The sequence below is a fragment of the Triturus cristatus genome, chromosome 4_1 (assembly GCF_964204655.1).
Source record: "Triturus cristatus chromosome 4_1, aTriCri1.1, whole genome shotgun sequence".
In the NCBI taxonomy this organism is placed as follows: domain Eukaryota; kingdom Metazoa; phylum Chordata; class Amphibia; order Caudata; family Salamandridae; genus Triturus; species Triturus cristatus.
This window is the reverse complement of record NC_140585.1, coordinates 347,129,747-347,145,800: the sequence shown is the minus strand read 5'-3', so window position 1 is coordinate 347,145,800 and position 16,054 is coordinate 347,129,747. Positions and strand designations below refer to the sequence as shown.

At 43.6% G+C, this 16,054-nt stretch overlaps 1 protein-coding gene across 1 annotated transcript in view; it reads right to left on the bottom strand.

Moving 5' to 3' along the window:
• Positions 1–6,376: 6,376 nt before the first annotated feature.
• Positions 6,377–16,054, bottom strand: part of CCDC91 (coiled-coil domain containing 91) — a 1,604,885-nt gene continuing 1,595,207 nt past the window's right edge. Inside the window, exon 13 of the mRNA XM_085652331.1 lies at positions 6,377–8,348. Coding sequence (XP_085508457.1) covers positions 8,229–8,348 — 120 coding nt within the window. The 3' untranslated portion in view covers positions 6,377–8,228. The remainder of the gene's footprint in view (positions 8,349–16,054) is intronic.

Here is a 16,054-nt window from a genome sequence, read left to right as displayed (position 1 = left end):
CCAAGGAAACAAACGATGTATAATTTCACAACTGATCAAAGCTGACACAAAAGAACAAGAATCCCAGAACACCTGGCGAAAGCACGCCGCCATGCACGCATAGGGACAAAAAAAAGGAAACAAACGATGTATAATTTCACAACTGATCAAAGCTGACACAAAAGAACAAGAATCCCAGAACACCTGGCGAAAGCACGCCGCCATGCACGCATAGGGACAAAAAAAACACGCGCATGTGCACATCCCTACGCTAATTAAAGTAAACAAAGATGGCGTCGGTCTGTCCACATGCGCATGCATTTTTCTGTCCTTAAGCGTGCATGTTTAGCTTTTATTGATAGCGAGAGCAGCCATCTTTGTCCATCAGTACCGCGTGCATTCAGCTTTGGCTGAATCGATTGCAAAAGGTCCTCGCATGGCAAAGCAGCGCATGCGCTGCTTTCGCCAAGTGAGACCTAAAAATTTACTACTTAGACCAAGATTCTAATGTGAGCACACCTTCTCCCAGCAGGAGTAAATGGGCACTCCAGGGAAGCAATGGCCAGGAGATTACACTCATACTGGTCTGTGGGCCTTCACAACTTTTTTCGACCCAGTTCCACACTAGAAACAATCAGAGACGTCGATACCCCCAGCAGTATCTGAATTATATCAGAATCTGAAAATGGCTGTCTCTGTATGAGATATATTTAAATCCAGAACATGCTCATTCTCCAAGCCACCTCTCAGGTTACCTTCATTGTGAGGGTTCGAACTTTATTTCATGCTCTTTGTTAGGTAAAAAATAACCTGGTCACTGTTATGGCTCCTAAAGTATTCATCAAATTCCATCTGTAAGAGCTCAATTTGAAAAGCAATTTTAATTGCATAGACAGCGCCCGCACTTCTTCAGAGCTATGCCCATTAAAACACAGTTTAAATCTAGACAAATAATGTCAGTTTATTTGGTGCAACCGGTTTCATTCGTAATGTCTTTTTAGTGGTTTTAGGGCTTTAAAGCCTCCCAACCTCCTTCCTGCACATTTCTGTGATTTGTGCTGGCTTCAGCTCGATCCGTTCTCAACCACTCCTTACCTTTAAACTGTCAGCAGGCACCACTGCCAAGTAATTGCCGATGACATGCAAGCCGTATTTTGATCCGATTCCCCTTCCTGCCTTTTTGTAAGGAAAATAAACCATAGCTGTGCCCCAACAAACATGACAGGGAAAATAACAGCACTTGTACTAGACCAATACTGGACTTGCGCGCCCACCCTCCCACTGGAATCTGGAGCCCTCTTCCCTCCGTCAGCAGCTGGGGCAGGCGAGATAAAAGAAAGACATGCTGGGCGAGGGGCTTCTTCCAAAGGTCAACAGCCTTGCTTTCAGCCAAAATAAAGAAAATGTGCTCGCGACATCACTGACAGTAGACACAACAAGCATTTGCAACGCAACAGGACTCGCATTTACGCGAGACCTATTGCATTGCAAACAGGAGTGCGGGGGGCGAGAAGGCACAGACAGCGGGAGTGCGGGTGGGGGCGACAGGTGCGAGAAAGCACAGACAACGGGAGTGCGGGTGGGGAAAGAAGGCACGGGCAACGGGAGTGAGGGCGGGAGGGAGCGAGAAGGCACGGATAACTGGAGTGTGGGCAGGGAAGGGGGAAAAATAGTGCTCTAAATAACACATACCGTTGAGCGTCACTCTCAAAGTAAAGGGGCCAATAGCCATGGGAGGGTAAAATGACGACATGGCATAATAAGGTGGGACTAACAAGCCTCATTATCAATTAGAAGACAGAATTTACGAAAGACAAAGACAGGAGCCAATGAAAAATATGGGAGGAGAGAGAGGGCAGCTTGTCTCTTATACTCTACTACTGCATGCCTCGCAGAGCGAGCAGCGCATGCGCGCAGCCGCTAAAGCTGGACCTAAAAAGATTTTTTTTATTTTTTTGTAGTAATGCACAACCTTGATACTAAAATTTTCATCTTTTCATATACGTGCATAGATTTATCATCCGTGGGTGAGCATATCATTAAATCCCATCAGGCGTTCAAGCATGCATGCACATTTGTTGGTTACATAAATGTGTTCTGACTTCATGTTTTTTTTAAACCCAAACTAAATATTGATAAATACAGATAAAATTAGCAAAACAAGCAATTGCAATTCAATCGGTCTCGCCTTTGGGACCTTATATGTATTTAGCTATGCAGCACATTAGCCTGGGTGCTGAAACATCTACTGTTCATTAACATGGAATGAAAGTAAGCACCAAACTGGTATGGGAACACATGAAGAGAAATATTGCCTTTTAGTGGGAAATGGTATAGTCGAAAGCTCTGTTTTTAATCTAAAAGCAGGGCCTTCAGTGGTCATATTACTTAAAATACAAAATTTGAAAAAAATATTAATGTCTACGGGTGCTTGTGGAAGACAATTTCTCTGGACTGGAATCTAGAGAATGCTAAAGTGATTCTGGTATTTTACTGACCTCTGCTGGTCGTTTTCTATCAAGAAAGTTAAATAGAGGCAGTTGCCAGAAAAAAAAAAAAAAAAAAGTCCCTCAACAGAAAGCAATTCTGGTATGTTACTGACCTCTGCTGGTCGTTTTCTATCAGGAAAGTTAAATAGAGGCAGTTGCCAGGAAAACAAAAAAAAGAAAGTCCCTCAACAGAAAGCAATTCTGGTATTTTACTGACCTCTGCTGGTCGTTTTCTATCAAGACAGTTAAATAAAGGCAGTTGAACAGAAAAAAAAAGTCCCTAAGTGGAAGCAGACAAGTCCTAGAGCTGATCTCCAGAGTCCACAAAGTACATACACATATAAGTATATACTAAAGTATAAAGTATATACAAGAGGTCTCGAATGCACGACCTAAAACTAAATATGTAGAAATACAGATGTAATTGTCCCCAAAAAAATACCATAAAACCGGGAACCCAAATTATACCGGAAAGTCATACATGGGAAAAGTATCCCATATAGGTTTGCACCACAACGACAATGCAAATGTTGGTGGAAAGGGCTGGTACCCAGGGCCACTCTAACGATACGATTCTGCGGCAGTGCAGTTTCCTGCATGATTGTGGGTTTTCCTACTTTGCCACATAATGAATCATCTACTGCACAGTTTGCAGATTTCAGCAGAAAATGTAGGTTCTAGCTGAAACAGGTCAAAAGTTACTTCCCCCCAAAAAAAAAAGCAGCGGCAACTTTTGCTGCGCATTGGAAGGCCCTTTTCGAATGTTGACTGGTCTCTTTGTTGCTTATGGCTGTATTCACGTGTTAAACTGGTACTAATTATGTGAAACCTTTGTCCAGACAGTATTAACATGTAAAATGGCATACTAATGAAGCAATACCATCACAAAATGCACCGCATTATGCTGCATAATGTGCCTTGTTGTGCTCCATAATTTAGTCAACCCTGCAACATAACTTGTTCCTTTCCTGTTGCATAATTCAAGTGGTGTTGCAGGTACCATATGGCACCAACATCACTACGGGATTAATGGGGCGACTTAACCGTCCCAAATGTAATGTAACTAAATACATGACGTGCACTGCCATACTTAAGTAAATATATTCTTGCTTAAAGAAACTAGGGGGAATACAACACAGCAGATCCCCATCACAGATGAATTCCAGGCCCAAGTTTTAACAATCTCTGAGCTACGTGCACTATGTACAGCAGTGCCACGTGCACTACTTGCACAGAAAAGCACTCTCCTTCTGCACAACATACCCTCCATTGCCTATGCAGCACTCCTATCGCCCCCCACAACGGAAATCCCCCTACACCTGATCCCACTTCTTGCACCCAGCGAGACTTCTCCTCCTGCCTTGCATCCAAGAAGCCCATAAAACACACAAAGCCCGCAGCCTGCTCCAGAACCCTTTAGCATCGAACACATATACCAAGTCCCTTCCTTGCATCCAAAGAACACACACTCTCCTTTTATTTGCCTGGGTACATACAAGGAGGACTGGGTACAGGGACATACTGTACAAAGTTGTGTGAGCAATAACATAGACATTACTATTTTCTGAGGCTAGGAGGGGTTCTGCCCAGAAGTCTGTGAAATTATAATCAGAGATAGCCACCAAGGATTGGGTAGTGGGAATTCTTGACACCAGTAAGGGGTAGCCAAGAGTACCCTGAAGAGAACATGGCAGTGTTGGAGTACCAAGAAACTGAACAATATTAACATGAGTGGAGTTCACGTATTTCACAGATAAGCTTAAGTTGGCTAAGAATCGCAAAAGAAAGGGCATTAGGAGAACATATGGTAAAACGACCTATCTCGAGAGCAACACCTTCCACCCAGTAAACCAATCCCAACATACACATGGTTCCCAGTCTACAAAGCACCAGCGAAACCAGAATTTACAACACCCCGCAGCATTCTTACACAATTCCTGCTCCTTTCACCAGGTCATACCTTAAGCACTCGCCTCCTTAAAATCCACAATGTTCCTGTAATCACGAAGACCCCCAAACAATCATACTCCAAGCTCCCGAACTTGCTGCTACCAGTTACTACAACGAGCTTACACTGAGCAGTCTGCTAAAAGCGGTGATCCTTCTTATCCTTAAAACAAAGAGACCTTCCCTCATAAAACACTGTTCCTTCATTCATCACCCACCGCTGCCCCTTACATACATGTAAAGTCCCTCCCAAATCTGCATCCCCCAACGCGACCAACCCTGTGTGAGCCCCTACGGCTGTGTGCACCGGACAAATGACACCAGCACCAAGGCTTGAGCTGCTTCTTCTTCTTCCAACCCATGTCGTCCATACGCTGAGCGCCGAGTACTGCAGAGAGGGGGCAAACACAGAGCAGGCAAGATGCAGCCGGCAGCAAAGACCACAAAATCGACGCACGTAAGTTCACACTCCCAGACTGCACCACGGTCAGAGGAAGGGTGGAGACGTCGAAAGTGAGAAAAAAACTGAAGGCTGTGACGTAAATTCTATTCATTGTGTACTATTCTGAATGACTAGTGAGCACGCAGTACCTGTGTGGGGGATGTGGACATGAGATAAGTATTTGCAATGCAATAGGACTCGCATTTACGCAAGACCTATTGCATTGCAAACGTGAGTGCGGGCGGGTGGGCGTAAGGGGAGCGACAAGGCACGGACAACAGGAGTGCGAAGGGAGAGAGAAGGCACGGACAGCGGGAGGAGGGGGAGAAGGCACAAGAAGAAAATAGTGTATATGCATTACTCGTAGTAAAGGGACCAGTAGCCATGGAAGGATAAAATTACGACATGGCCGTCATAAGGATGGACTAACAAGCCTATAAATCAATAGGAAGCCAGCATTTAGAAAGGACAAAGACACAAGCCAATGAAAAAGATGGGCAGGGGAGTGGGCGTGGCTTCTTTCCTGTACTCTACTACCACAGATCAACCCCAGAGCAGAGCTTGCGCGCTGGCTCAGAGCTAGACCTAAAAATGGGAGGATGAGAGGTGCGAGGTAAGAAGCAACATGGGAAGAGGAAAAAAACAACCCAGGGGAGAATAAAGATAATAGTACCTCAGTCACAGCATGAGCATCAGAGGGACACTAATCCAATTGAATCAATCAGTACTGCGTCCGTGCTCCAAACGAAAGAAGAAGAGGAAGTGAAATTGGCACATGCTGGCCAATTGGGAGGCAGGAAATAAGAGTGACAAGGGAGCCAAGGAACGGTAGGCAATGGGCCAGCTCCAAGCTCCTTTTAGTAAACAAAATGTTTTTTTGCAAGCAACAGTCCAGGCGAGCCCTAAAAACGGGGCTGCAAAAGAACATGCAAGAGGCAGGGAGTGCCTGGTGGTGGATTAAAAAGGCATGAGGTGGAATCAAGACCAAGCAGCCAAGGAAGCACCTCGACCTTAAATAATGCCGGGCGAGAGGGCTTGTGAGCAAAACTTCGGGCCCATAACTTATTCTGTTACAAATTACGCACTAGATGTAGGGAACATTGGATGGGGGAGGCGGGGGGAGGAACTGAAAATAATAGCACGCCTGTTACCGCATCAAATATATTATTCCAAACCCCAGTGCTGCATCTCTCTCCTCCTCACCGGAAATCTGAATGTATAATCTGGCTTTGAGAGTGGTAAAATCGAAAGAAGTGTGCAACAAAGCGTAAACAATGTAAACACAAACATGCAAATCATTGCAAAAGCCCTGCTTCTCTTATCACAGTGCCTGAGATAGTTTCCGCCATCACTTCTTCCTCCTGCCAGGCAAAAAATGAAAAGTAATTAACAGATGAGGCAATCAAATTTAGTACAAAGGAAAAGTCTGGGAAGACCTTGGATTTAAATTGTAACCAACATTGGTCAGAGCATATATTTTTCAGCTTACACTTGGCACAGATTAAATAATACACTTAGGTGAAAGCTTCAAATAGTCATCAGTTTATTTGCGTAAGCAGCATGAGGCAGGGTGTTTTGCTTTTTCAGGCATTGCATATTAGCCCAGATTAAAACTGCAATTGAAATCTGTAGGTTGACGCATATTTTGCTACAGTATCACCAGATTTTTTTTCATGCAGGAGAAAATAATGTTTAATATCTTCAGAGGCAGTGACAGAAAAATGGAAGATAACAGTATCATCCTTTTAACATAATGTGCATTCATTTAACGTCTAATTCTAGCTCCCAAATACAATCATAAATGTGGAACTTGCAAAGGCCTGACCATCATAAAAAACACTAGGTAACTGAGCAGAAAAGAAGTACATGATGTCAAGGCAACAACACCCCGTGATTTCAATCGATTATTCGGAATTCCAATCATTATTCTATGAAAAACCGCCATGCAGGAGGAAGATAACCTAGAAGCATAGAAGGAAGTTCATAGTTTACAGCCTGTGAGGCATAATGAAGATTTCAAGTAGAGGGGAGGGCGCAGTAGGAATGCAACAGCTCCTGGGGGCCTGTCCTGAGGGCATTAATCTCATCAAGGAGTCCATATATTCTTTTGTAGCAAGGCAGATGGTTGCTCATGCAGCCACGCCCAGTCTTTAAAAGCCACGCCCACAGTGACAGCCAGGGAACCCCTCACGAGCCAACCAGTGGCGTGCTACAGATGATGGGGCCCGCCAGCTGCAGGAGGTGGTGAGGGGCCCTGAGACTCGACATATCACAGCTATTCAGAGGCTTTCGGTTAAGTGGGTATCTCAAGGGTGGGTGCCCCCTGCCCCTCAGGAGCAGCAGGGACCTGGTTATGCCCGTCGCGGGCCAGCACAGAGACGCCAACAGCAGCAGATACAGCTGCGGCCACCTCTGTCCAGGAGTGTGAGCTAAGTGAGATGTGTGCACATTTCCGACAGCAACCGGATCCATTGCTTTTGGCGAATAAATATAGATTCATAAAAAACATTGACATTCGGTCTTAGGTTTGTCGGTTTCAACTAATATAACGTTATGTGGGTGACAGGTGAAATGTTGCTGTTCTTCTATAGTCACTATACTCCTCAAAGGTGCTGGTTTCTGGTGGAGCTGCATATTGTTTCATCTCTGACTTGGCTCACAGCAGAGAATTGACCAGTGCTACGTCATGTCCGTCCAACCTACAGCTCTTGGGTCCCGATGGCAAACACTAGAATCTTCACCACTACAACAGCTTACATTTGGCATTAGATTCTTGTGAACTACCAGTCCTTGCATAACACCTTAAAACTGCTTCTTATCGACGAAAGGTGTCCGGCAACTCCATTGTGCATCAGTATGATGTATCTTGTGCATGTGTTTGTCGTAGCATTATTGCAGCAAACTATGGCGTTGAACACTTCCTCCTGTATCCAGAACCCAGCATGCCTACACCTTTTTACCTCACAGAACTTAGCAAACCATTTACATGTGTTGATGTCGCATGTACAGCTCATACCCAGCTGACAGCTTCACTAATGTGACTGCCAGCAGGTGAACCTCCCCTCTGTCAATAAGAGCCCTATCATTAGCTGGAAATGGAACCAGCACAGCCCGACACTGGAAATACCGTCTTACAAGTGTTCTTCTGCCTAACATGGAAACCAATTCGAAAAAAAGATCAAGAGAACCTCTACAGGCCAGCATAAAAATGCAAACTGAATGCCCTATTTAAGAATAGCGTTTACCAAAACCTATATTCACCTGGATTAAAAAAACGAAAGAGAGGAAGGACAAGTGTGCATAGCTGGGCTCTAATGGTCAGCGCCTCGGTCAGCAGTTCCACGTTAGACACATTCCGGAGATGTCGGGGGTCAGTTCTCCTTCAGTTCAGCGACGGGTCTGTCTTCTATTAAAGAAGCCAACTGTTTCTGTGCGCAGGTGAGGAACAGCTCCAAGCTAGACAAACTGCGCTGGCGGGCGACCTGATCAAGCTGTGGAATAAAACAAGACAAAAAGGGAAAAAATGATTTCTGGACAAAAAACAAACTTAATAAAATAAATGATAAGAGCTAAAGAGAAACATCAAGCAGCTCGATGACAGTTGTTGGAAATTATGGTTGGCGCCGCTCCAGCTCCAGAGCTCTAGCTGCGCTCCACAGAGGCTGAAGAAGAATAGACCGTCTGTGTCCCTTCCAACCCAGAAACCCGGCGGCGGTGTAGCAAAAGTATTGCTTTTTTAATTACCGTTACTTAATTAAAAATATCTGAAAGTCAGATATGGAAGAAACGAAAGCAAGTTTTACAAGGATCACACGGGACCTCTGCCAACATACTTTACACAAACTGGTCGATTAAACAGTGCACATAGCTGAATCTAATGGCCATGTGCTATTCTATCACAAGATAGAATCATTGTATTAATCGATTATAGCAAACAAAACAATATACCACCAGTTAGACTAGTCAGCCTTAGGGTGATGTTCCCCCAAATGTTTTGCCTTGCCCCTCCATTTTTGATGATCTCGTTTTTGTTGGCCTTCGGACTCTGTGCACTTCAGCACTGCAGACTACTGCTAAAGTGCTGGTGCTCACTCCCTAAAGCATGGTGAAATTAGATTACACCCAATATTGCACATTTAATTGATTTATAAGTCCCTAGTTAAGTGGTACTACTTGGACCCAGGGCCTGTAAAATAAATGCTACTAGTGGGCCCACAGCACTCATTATGTCAACCACTTAAGTAGGCTTTTAAACAGGTCCCAGGCCTGCCACTGCAGCCTGCGTGTACAGGGTAAACTGCCATTTTGACCTGGCAAAATAAGCCTTTTGCCAAGTCTAAACCTTCCTTTTTAATGCATAGAACTCACCCCTAGGGTATCCCTAAACAATCCGTAGGATAGAATGCAGTGTATTTAAAGAGTTGGACATGTACTTTTAACTTTTACATGTCCTGGTACTGAAAAACTCTTAAATTCGTGTTTCACTACTGCAAGGCCTACCTCTCCCATAGGATAACACTGGGTTACCTTATTACATTTATTAAATTATATCTTTCAATTGGAAGCAGGTAGGGAAGTTGAGTTTGGTCTTTAAAGAATTGTAAATTAAAACCCTCTTTAATGGTAAAGTTGGATTTTAAGTCACAATTCTGTAAATGCCAGTTTAGAACATCAGCATTTTCTTATCCCTACCATTAAGTGCCTGTAGCTTGTAATCTGGGTCACATAACAAGTTGTTTTTGGCGGTTGTTCTTTGTTTATTACAAAAGGGGAATAGGTGTTGGTAGGATGGGTCATTTCTACCTGATGAGGGGGCGGAGCAGTCACCTATTACACGTGCACATCACAAAGACTTTGCCTCAGCACACTCATTTTGTGCTCCCAGACACACTGAGGCCAGGGCAGGGAGGAAGGAAATTCCAAACAACACTAGGGGGCGGATCCCTCTAAAAATCTTTCCTGCTTCAAAGCTGGCATGAGTATAAATACTGGACCCTCAGACCGAACTCTTCAGTACATATCTTGACCTGTAGAAGACTCAATAGAAGGACTGTTGTGCCGCAAGAAGGACTGCTACTATGCTTCCCTGCTACTCTGCTACCCTGCTGCCTGAGTGAGAAGGACTGGACCTGCACCTTGAAACTAAGACAACCAGAGTGACGGCAAGCACTAATTGGCTGACCTCCTGATCACAGCCTTAGTGACAGAAAAGGCTCCAACCACATTGAACCCTGCACCTGGAATCTGACTGATGTGAGTCTTGCACCCCCACTGTGGTGCTACCCAAGTCCTGGACGCTTGGAAATGCAAGCCCAGCTGTGGTCTTTTGGGCAGAACCAACACAGCGTGATGCATCTCTGCCCAGCTCTGTGTGACGCATCCCAGATGCCGGACCCCGCAGCTCTTCAGAACTGCTGTTGCACGATGCTTCCTTGACCCAGGACTTGGCATCGCAGCTCACAGCTTACCAGAATCACCACTGTGCAACAAATCCTCCTCTCGCAACCAGGATTTAAGATACTTTGTCCAGTGAGATTACCTTATCCCCTGTATCCGGCTGCACTCCATCATGGTCAAGCTGAACTTGTGACTTTTTACCTCTGTCCAGTGCAACCAGGTAAGCTCAGTTGGTGCTTTGCACTTTTAAGCACTATTTTTATGTAAACCTTTAAAATTGCATATCTCATTTTGTCTCAAATAATGTATTAAGTTTCACTCTATTTTTCTAAATCGGTGTGTGATTTTTCTTGTGCTGCGTTGTTTTCACTTTATTACTGTTTGAAGTTCTGCATAAATACTTTACACATTGCCTCTAAGTTAATCCTGACTGCTTTTGTACCAAGCTACCAGGAGGTTAAGCAGAGGTTACTTTGGGGATTGCTTCCCCCTGACAAGGATTGTGTTTCCTGCTTGAGTAGGGTTTCACCCCTTCAACAAGTAATCCAATTTCCTAAACGGCCCTTCTGAAAATTGTATACCAAAGGTTCTCAAAGTGCAAATGTCCTACTCCGAGAGTTTATCACAGTGGTAGGGGGGTAGTAAGTAATGCCAAAACACCTGTCTACTATGGCAATCAGTGAGTTTCTCTCTAGCAAAATACATCCTTATGCTTTAACACTGTGTAAAAACAACAAACTCTTAAATGCCTATCCGCTTTGGCATATGCTTTTAACAATAAATATAACAGGCCAAATGCCTTTGTGATATATTTTCATAATAAACAGATGAGGCCTATAATGTTGTCACCATAATCAGCTCAGTCATGCTATGTTGAGCATAAGAATTCCCACAAGGGAAAAACACAAGCACTCTTTTTCAGCAGAAGCACCAACTTTAGCCTGATCAAAATCTGCGCTCAAGGGATTGGAAATTTGGGTGGAGGTAAAGCCCCATAGTGCTTCTTGAAGTTCTTTATGTTGATCTTTCAGGTCGGATGACAGCTGTGCTGTCAAGCCGGACCTAAACAGTGCCTACCTTGGAAAATAAAGTCCGCTAATAGGCTTAGTTGCGGATTTGTACATACTGATACATGATAACAATGGTGATGTTCTACTTTTTAATTTTATGACTTAAGAGAGATGGGCTTTGGCTCTGCCTAAATGTTGATTCCCATGAGAACAGCTTTGATTAGGGCGAGGTTGTGTGCTTCTACTGAAAAATAGTATTCTACTAAATTGTTTTCTTGTGCTCAATACAGCAAGACTGAGTTTGTTATGGCGGTAAGCCAGTGATTAAAGCCATATATGTTTATTAAGAAAAGTTTTGATAAAGATAGTAGACCTCAGTTAGCATATGTTAAAGCCACTAAGGGTTTAGGGTTGGATTGTCATTCCACTGTATTAATACCTGTAGATAAGCGTTTGAGTTCATGGACCCTCGCAAGTATGGTAGTAAGCAAGGATTCTGGTCTTGGTTTCATCCTTTGACAAACCATGAGGGTAGAATATTTGCACTGTGATAAGCCATGCTAGACCCTCTTGGGAGATGTAGTTGTCTGCTAAAGCCCTTGAAATAAACACATAAAGTAATTAACTACATACATATACATGCATTGATATTTGGGTTAATCCTCTTTTGTTAGTTTGAGTGCCATTCACTCTGCGTCTCCCTAACACAGCAGCACATGGTATGGAGCAATGGGTTATCCCATTAGTGCCATTGGCCCTATTACACCGAGAAACAGCCTTTTGCCTTACCACATATTCCTGAAAATGAATGTGCTTCAGTGTCAGGGCTGGTGGTCAGTCCTTTAGTTTTTGATTTTTTCCCCTTTAAAAGATCCCCTTTAATTCCTTTCATTTTTCTCCCTTCTCTTAGGAGTGTCCTTAAGTTTCCCAGTCAGTCACACTGGGCCTCTCACTTGCCACATAGGTCATCTGCAGTGTGCTGCATTTTGTTCTGCCACTGTGTTTAACATAGGTGGCCACACATTACTGTTTCCTGATGGTGACCATGTTTGGAAACATTATGTAGTCTATCTTGGTCAGTGCAAGTGACACACTATACACTTAAGCATTTGAATTGGCCACACAGTGCGATATTCACAGAGTCGCCGTTTTAGAATGGTATTGTGCCTATCGTATCACTGTTTTTACAGCTCCAAGAAAGTCAACATGTTGCTTATAAATGCAGCAGCTTTGTTGAAACTTTAAAACAGTACACTTTGTACAATACCATACAATAATGGACACCTTCTGCTATGTTTAATTTATTTTTGAATTGCAAGCACACAGTGGTCATCTTGGAATTGCAAGAACAACCACAGTGGCCACTGTGTGCACACACGTGTTACAATGCATGCGCATTTTTTGCGTCGTGACTCAACTGTAGCCATTTTGGGATTTTCATTTTACTGTTCCACGATGGCCAACAGCTATGTCGGAACGGAAGTGATTAAAGGGTAACGAGCAGTCCATTAGCACATTAAAGCTGTTTTGAGCCTAAAAAAAAAAGCAGCAGCACAGTCATGTTTGTAACTCTTGCTTTTCCTTCCCCCACCCTACACTTTCTCCTTCTTTATCTTATTCTATCATCATCTCTAGATCTTACTCCTTGCCATATCGCTAGTTCCAATCTTTTTCTTCCTCATTCTTTCTCACTTTTTTGCCTTTTATTCTTTCTCTGGGTTCTGGTTCAAAATGTATTATTCAAAATCAGTCCTGGTCCCCAGAAATGAGAGCCTGTGCCCACCACCTGCACTGAGTAAGCACTGCATGTGTCATATCACTCCCTGTACATCATCAGCCACCTACTGGCAATGAGCATGGTCCCACAGTCTCTTGAAACAACTCTCCTTGGCACGCACCGGCTGTCGTGCGAGGGAACAGGCTGCCCGTTCTGTTTTTAATTTCTCCAAGAACATCCAAGAGAAGGGAATGGTTATGGGAGTGGAGACGTGTTTCACTACTTTTTGGGGTTCTATCTGACTATGTGGACCAAAATAAAACAAGCATTTGCAATGCAATAGGTCTCACTTTACTGATTTTTAAACCCCACACTGAATGCCAGAGACTGAAAACAGAAACGATGTAGAACTGGTCATCTTAAATGTCCACCATTTTTACTCTGTCAAGATGGCTTGCAAGTCTTTTGAATATGATAACTTTTCATTCTCAGGCCACTGCTCATTTTGCAAAGGCAGTAGTTGAAAAGGATCCCTGGAGGACCCAGGCTCATTAACAAAATGCAGCTGTGTATCCACCCTGCCTGCCTCCAAGTCATTAGTAGTCTTTCATCACAGGACGGGAGGATACGATTGCGTTTTCTATTTTTAATCACCCTGTCCCAAATATTTGCTGACTTGTTAACAGAATCAATCTCTTCTCTCGGGCAGATAAATAATTAGGCTAATTAATAGTTTGCAGGAACTGTGTTCTTACTGCTGTGGAATTTTCTAGAAGGCTGGAAGCGTGTGCTGCCAACTATCCATTCGCTGGAATGTGACCAAAAGGCACCCGAGACACCCACATCTGGCTGCCGCTGGAGCTAAGGATTAACACAGGCTCTTACGGGCCACGCAGTGGCAGCCAGAGATCCAATGGTAAACAAACGGTCTTCGCTGCAGGAAGCCGGCCTGTTGTTGTATTGTAGGCATTTATGTTGGCTGCTCACCAGCGCGCAACATACAGGGAGTTGTTTACGCATTTTAATAAATGTACATTTTAAAGAAAACGGTCTTACCTTATGACTATTTGGAGGAACCGAAGGCCCTGGTGAGGGTTGACAGGGGAGGTAACCTCTGTGGCTGTAACTACCAAGCACCTGTCTGCCTTGTATAGTTGCCGGGCGCAGTGAAACTAAAAGCGTGCAGTGGGAGCATGTGAACGCGCGGTGGGAGCGTGTGAGGCAGAGAGGAGACGCCATGCATGTGCACATCGCCTCTCCGTGCGCGCACATGGTTTGTCTCCCTTCGTGCACCAAACCGACAACAATAGTCTCGCCAAGGCCATGCAGCGCATGCGCTGCGTTCGCTAGGTGAGACCTAAAAAAGACACTCAAGGTACTAGCATTTTTGTCTGAACGTTCTGCATGTTATCAGCTAGCTGTAAACTGACCTTTCGAAGATTACATTGGTTTGACCTGAATCAATCCAAGATGGACAGGCAATTAACAGAATTTAATACGTGTTAATATTCTAGGAAGTGGCTGTTTAAGGGCTAGAGGTACCCTGATCAGAGGTTCATGATAAATATTGTTACAATATATGAGACATAAACAACACTAGACAAGCAATTCAAGTTGACAGAGCAGAATAAACTAGAAGAGAAATAATAATTTAGGTAATTTGGAGATATTGTAGCACATCAGCTCGCTTAAATCAATACTAATAGCCATCAACTATGTTTTCCGTGCTAAAGAGAGAGATGACTGATTCCTTCCAAAAATGTTTTTAATATATTCAAACAACACCCTATAGGCAGGACCACTTGCATAGGAAACAATAATCTACTTATTTGTGATCTCAGATTTATGGTCACTATCACAAACCAAGATTACTGACACAATATTGTGTGCAGGGCAGTGGGAATGTCAACCATTCACAGAATTCAAATGTTGAGGTTGTGGTGAGAAGCATGTCTGTATGCATCTTGAAAATATAGGGAAAAAGTGTATCCAGTTTCTCTAGATTGGTTGAAGTATAGGAGGTAGGATGAAGATTTGAGCTAGATAATAAAATCATGAATCCTCAATATCTTGACTTTGGTGCAATCAAAACTCTGCATTCAGAAAGGTGTGTAAGATATTTGTTTACCTCCTAAACTGCATAGATGTTTCTCACGTCCTTCCAGTCAAAGCCTGGAGACTAATGTGTATGTTTTTGTAATTTATTTGTGGTTTTTTATAGTTTGGATATAACCCAATAATAACATAGGGCTTTTCATAGGTGACCTGGTCTCAGAATTCTTATAAATGAATGGAGAGTAATAATTAACATACAATGGTACACAATACACCATTAATATGGAATGGCAATATTAGCAATAATTCTGAGTTGGGGAGCTTACTGAAAAATAAGGCGAGCATTAAGTTAATAAACATACAATTTTCAGCCCAGAACGAGAACCACAATTGGTTGCACAAACTGTAAGGGGAACTTTATCACCCAGGGAAAATCCATCTACGTCCACGTACAAATCAGACGTGTTCAGTGAGTTGATCGTTTGTATAACAAGATTAATAAAGGTTTACAGCAAGTGGAAAGAAGTTACATGAGAAGGAGCCTTTTCATTTATCATTTGAAAATCTCGTATAATGGATGGGGTCTGATGGCAAGTGGGATAGCAGTCTAGAGTTTGGGTGCATTTCCAGAGAGGATTGTTGAGGAATCTTTTTTTGCAGAGTGGTAGTTCCAGTAGAAAGGTATCAGAGCTTAGTAATTTCCATTGTCCACCTGGGAGAACTAATTTTTTGTCTAGGTAGGAGGGGGAGTTTTAAATTGTAGGGTTTTTAGGTCGAGGTTAGAGCAGCACGCATGTGCTGCTCCACGAGACTTTTAGTAAGGGTCTTCAGAAAGCTCACTGGCCTGTTGCTTGCGGTTACCCGCACGGGCGCCATATGTTTTGAATTATCGTGTCCAGACACGGGCGCGATAATTCAAAACATATGGCCTGGTGCTCGCTCTCGCGCGCGCACGCCACTCGCAGGACGCTCTGTCCTCATGGATCATTAAGAGCATGGCTCATACGCACCACTCGCG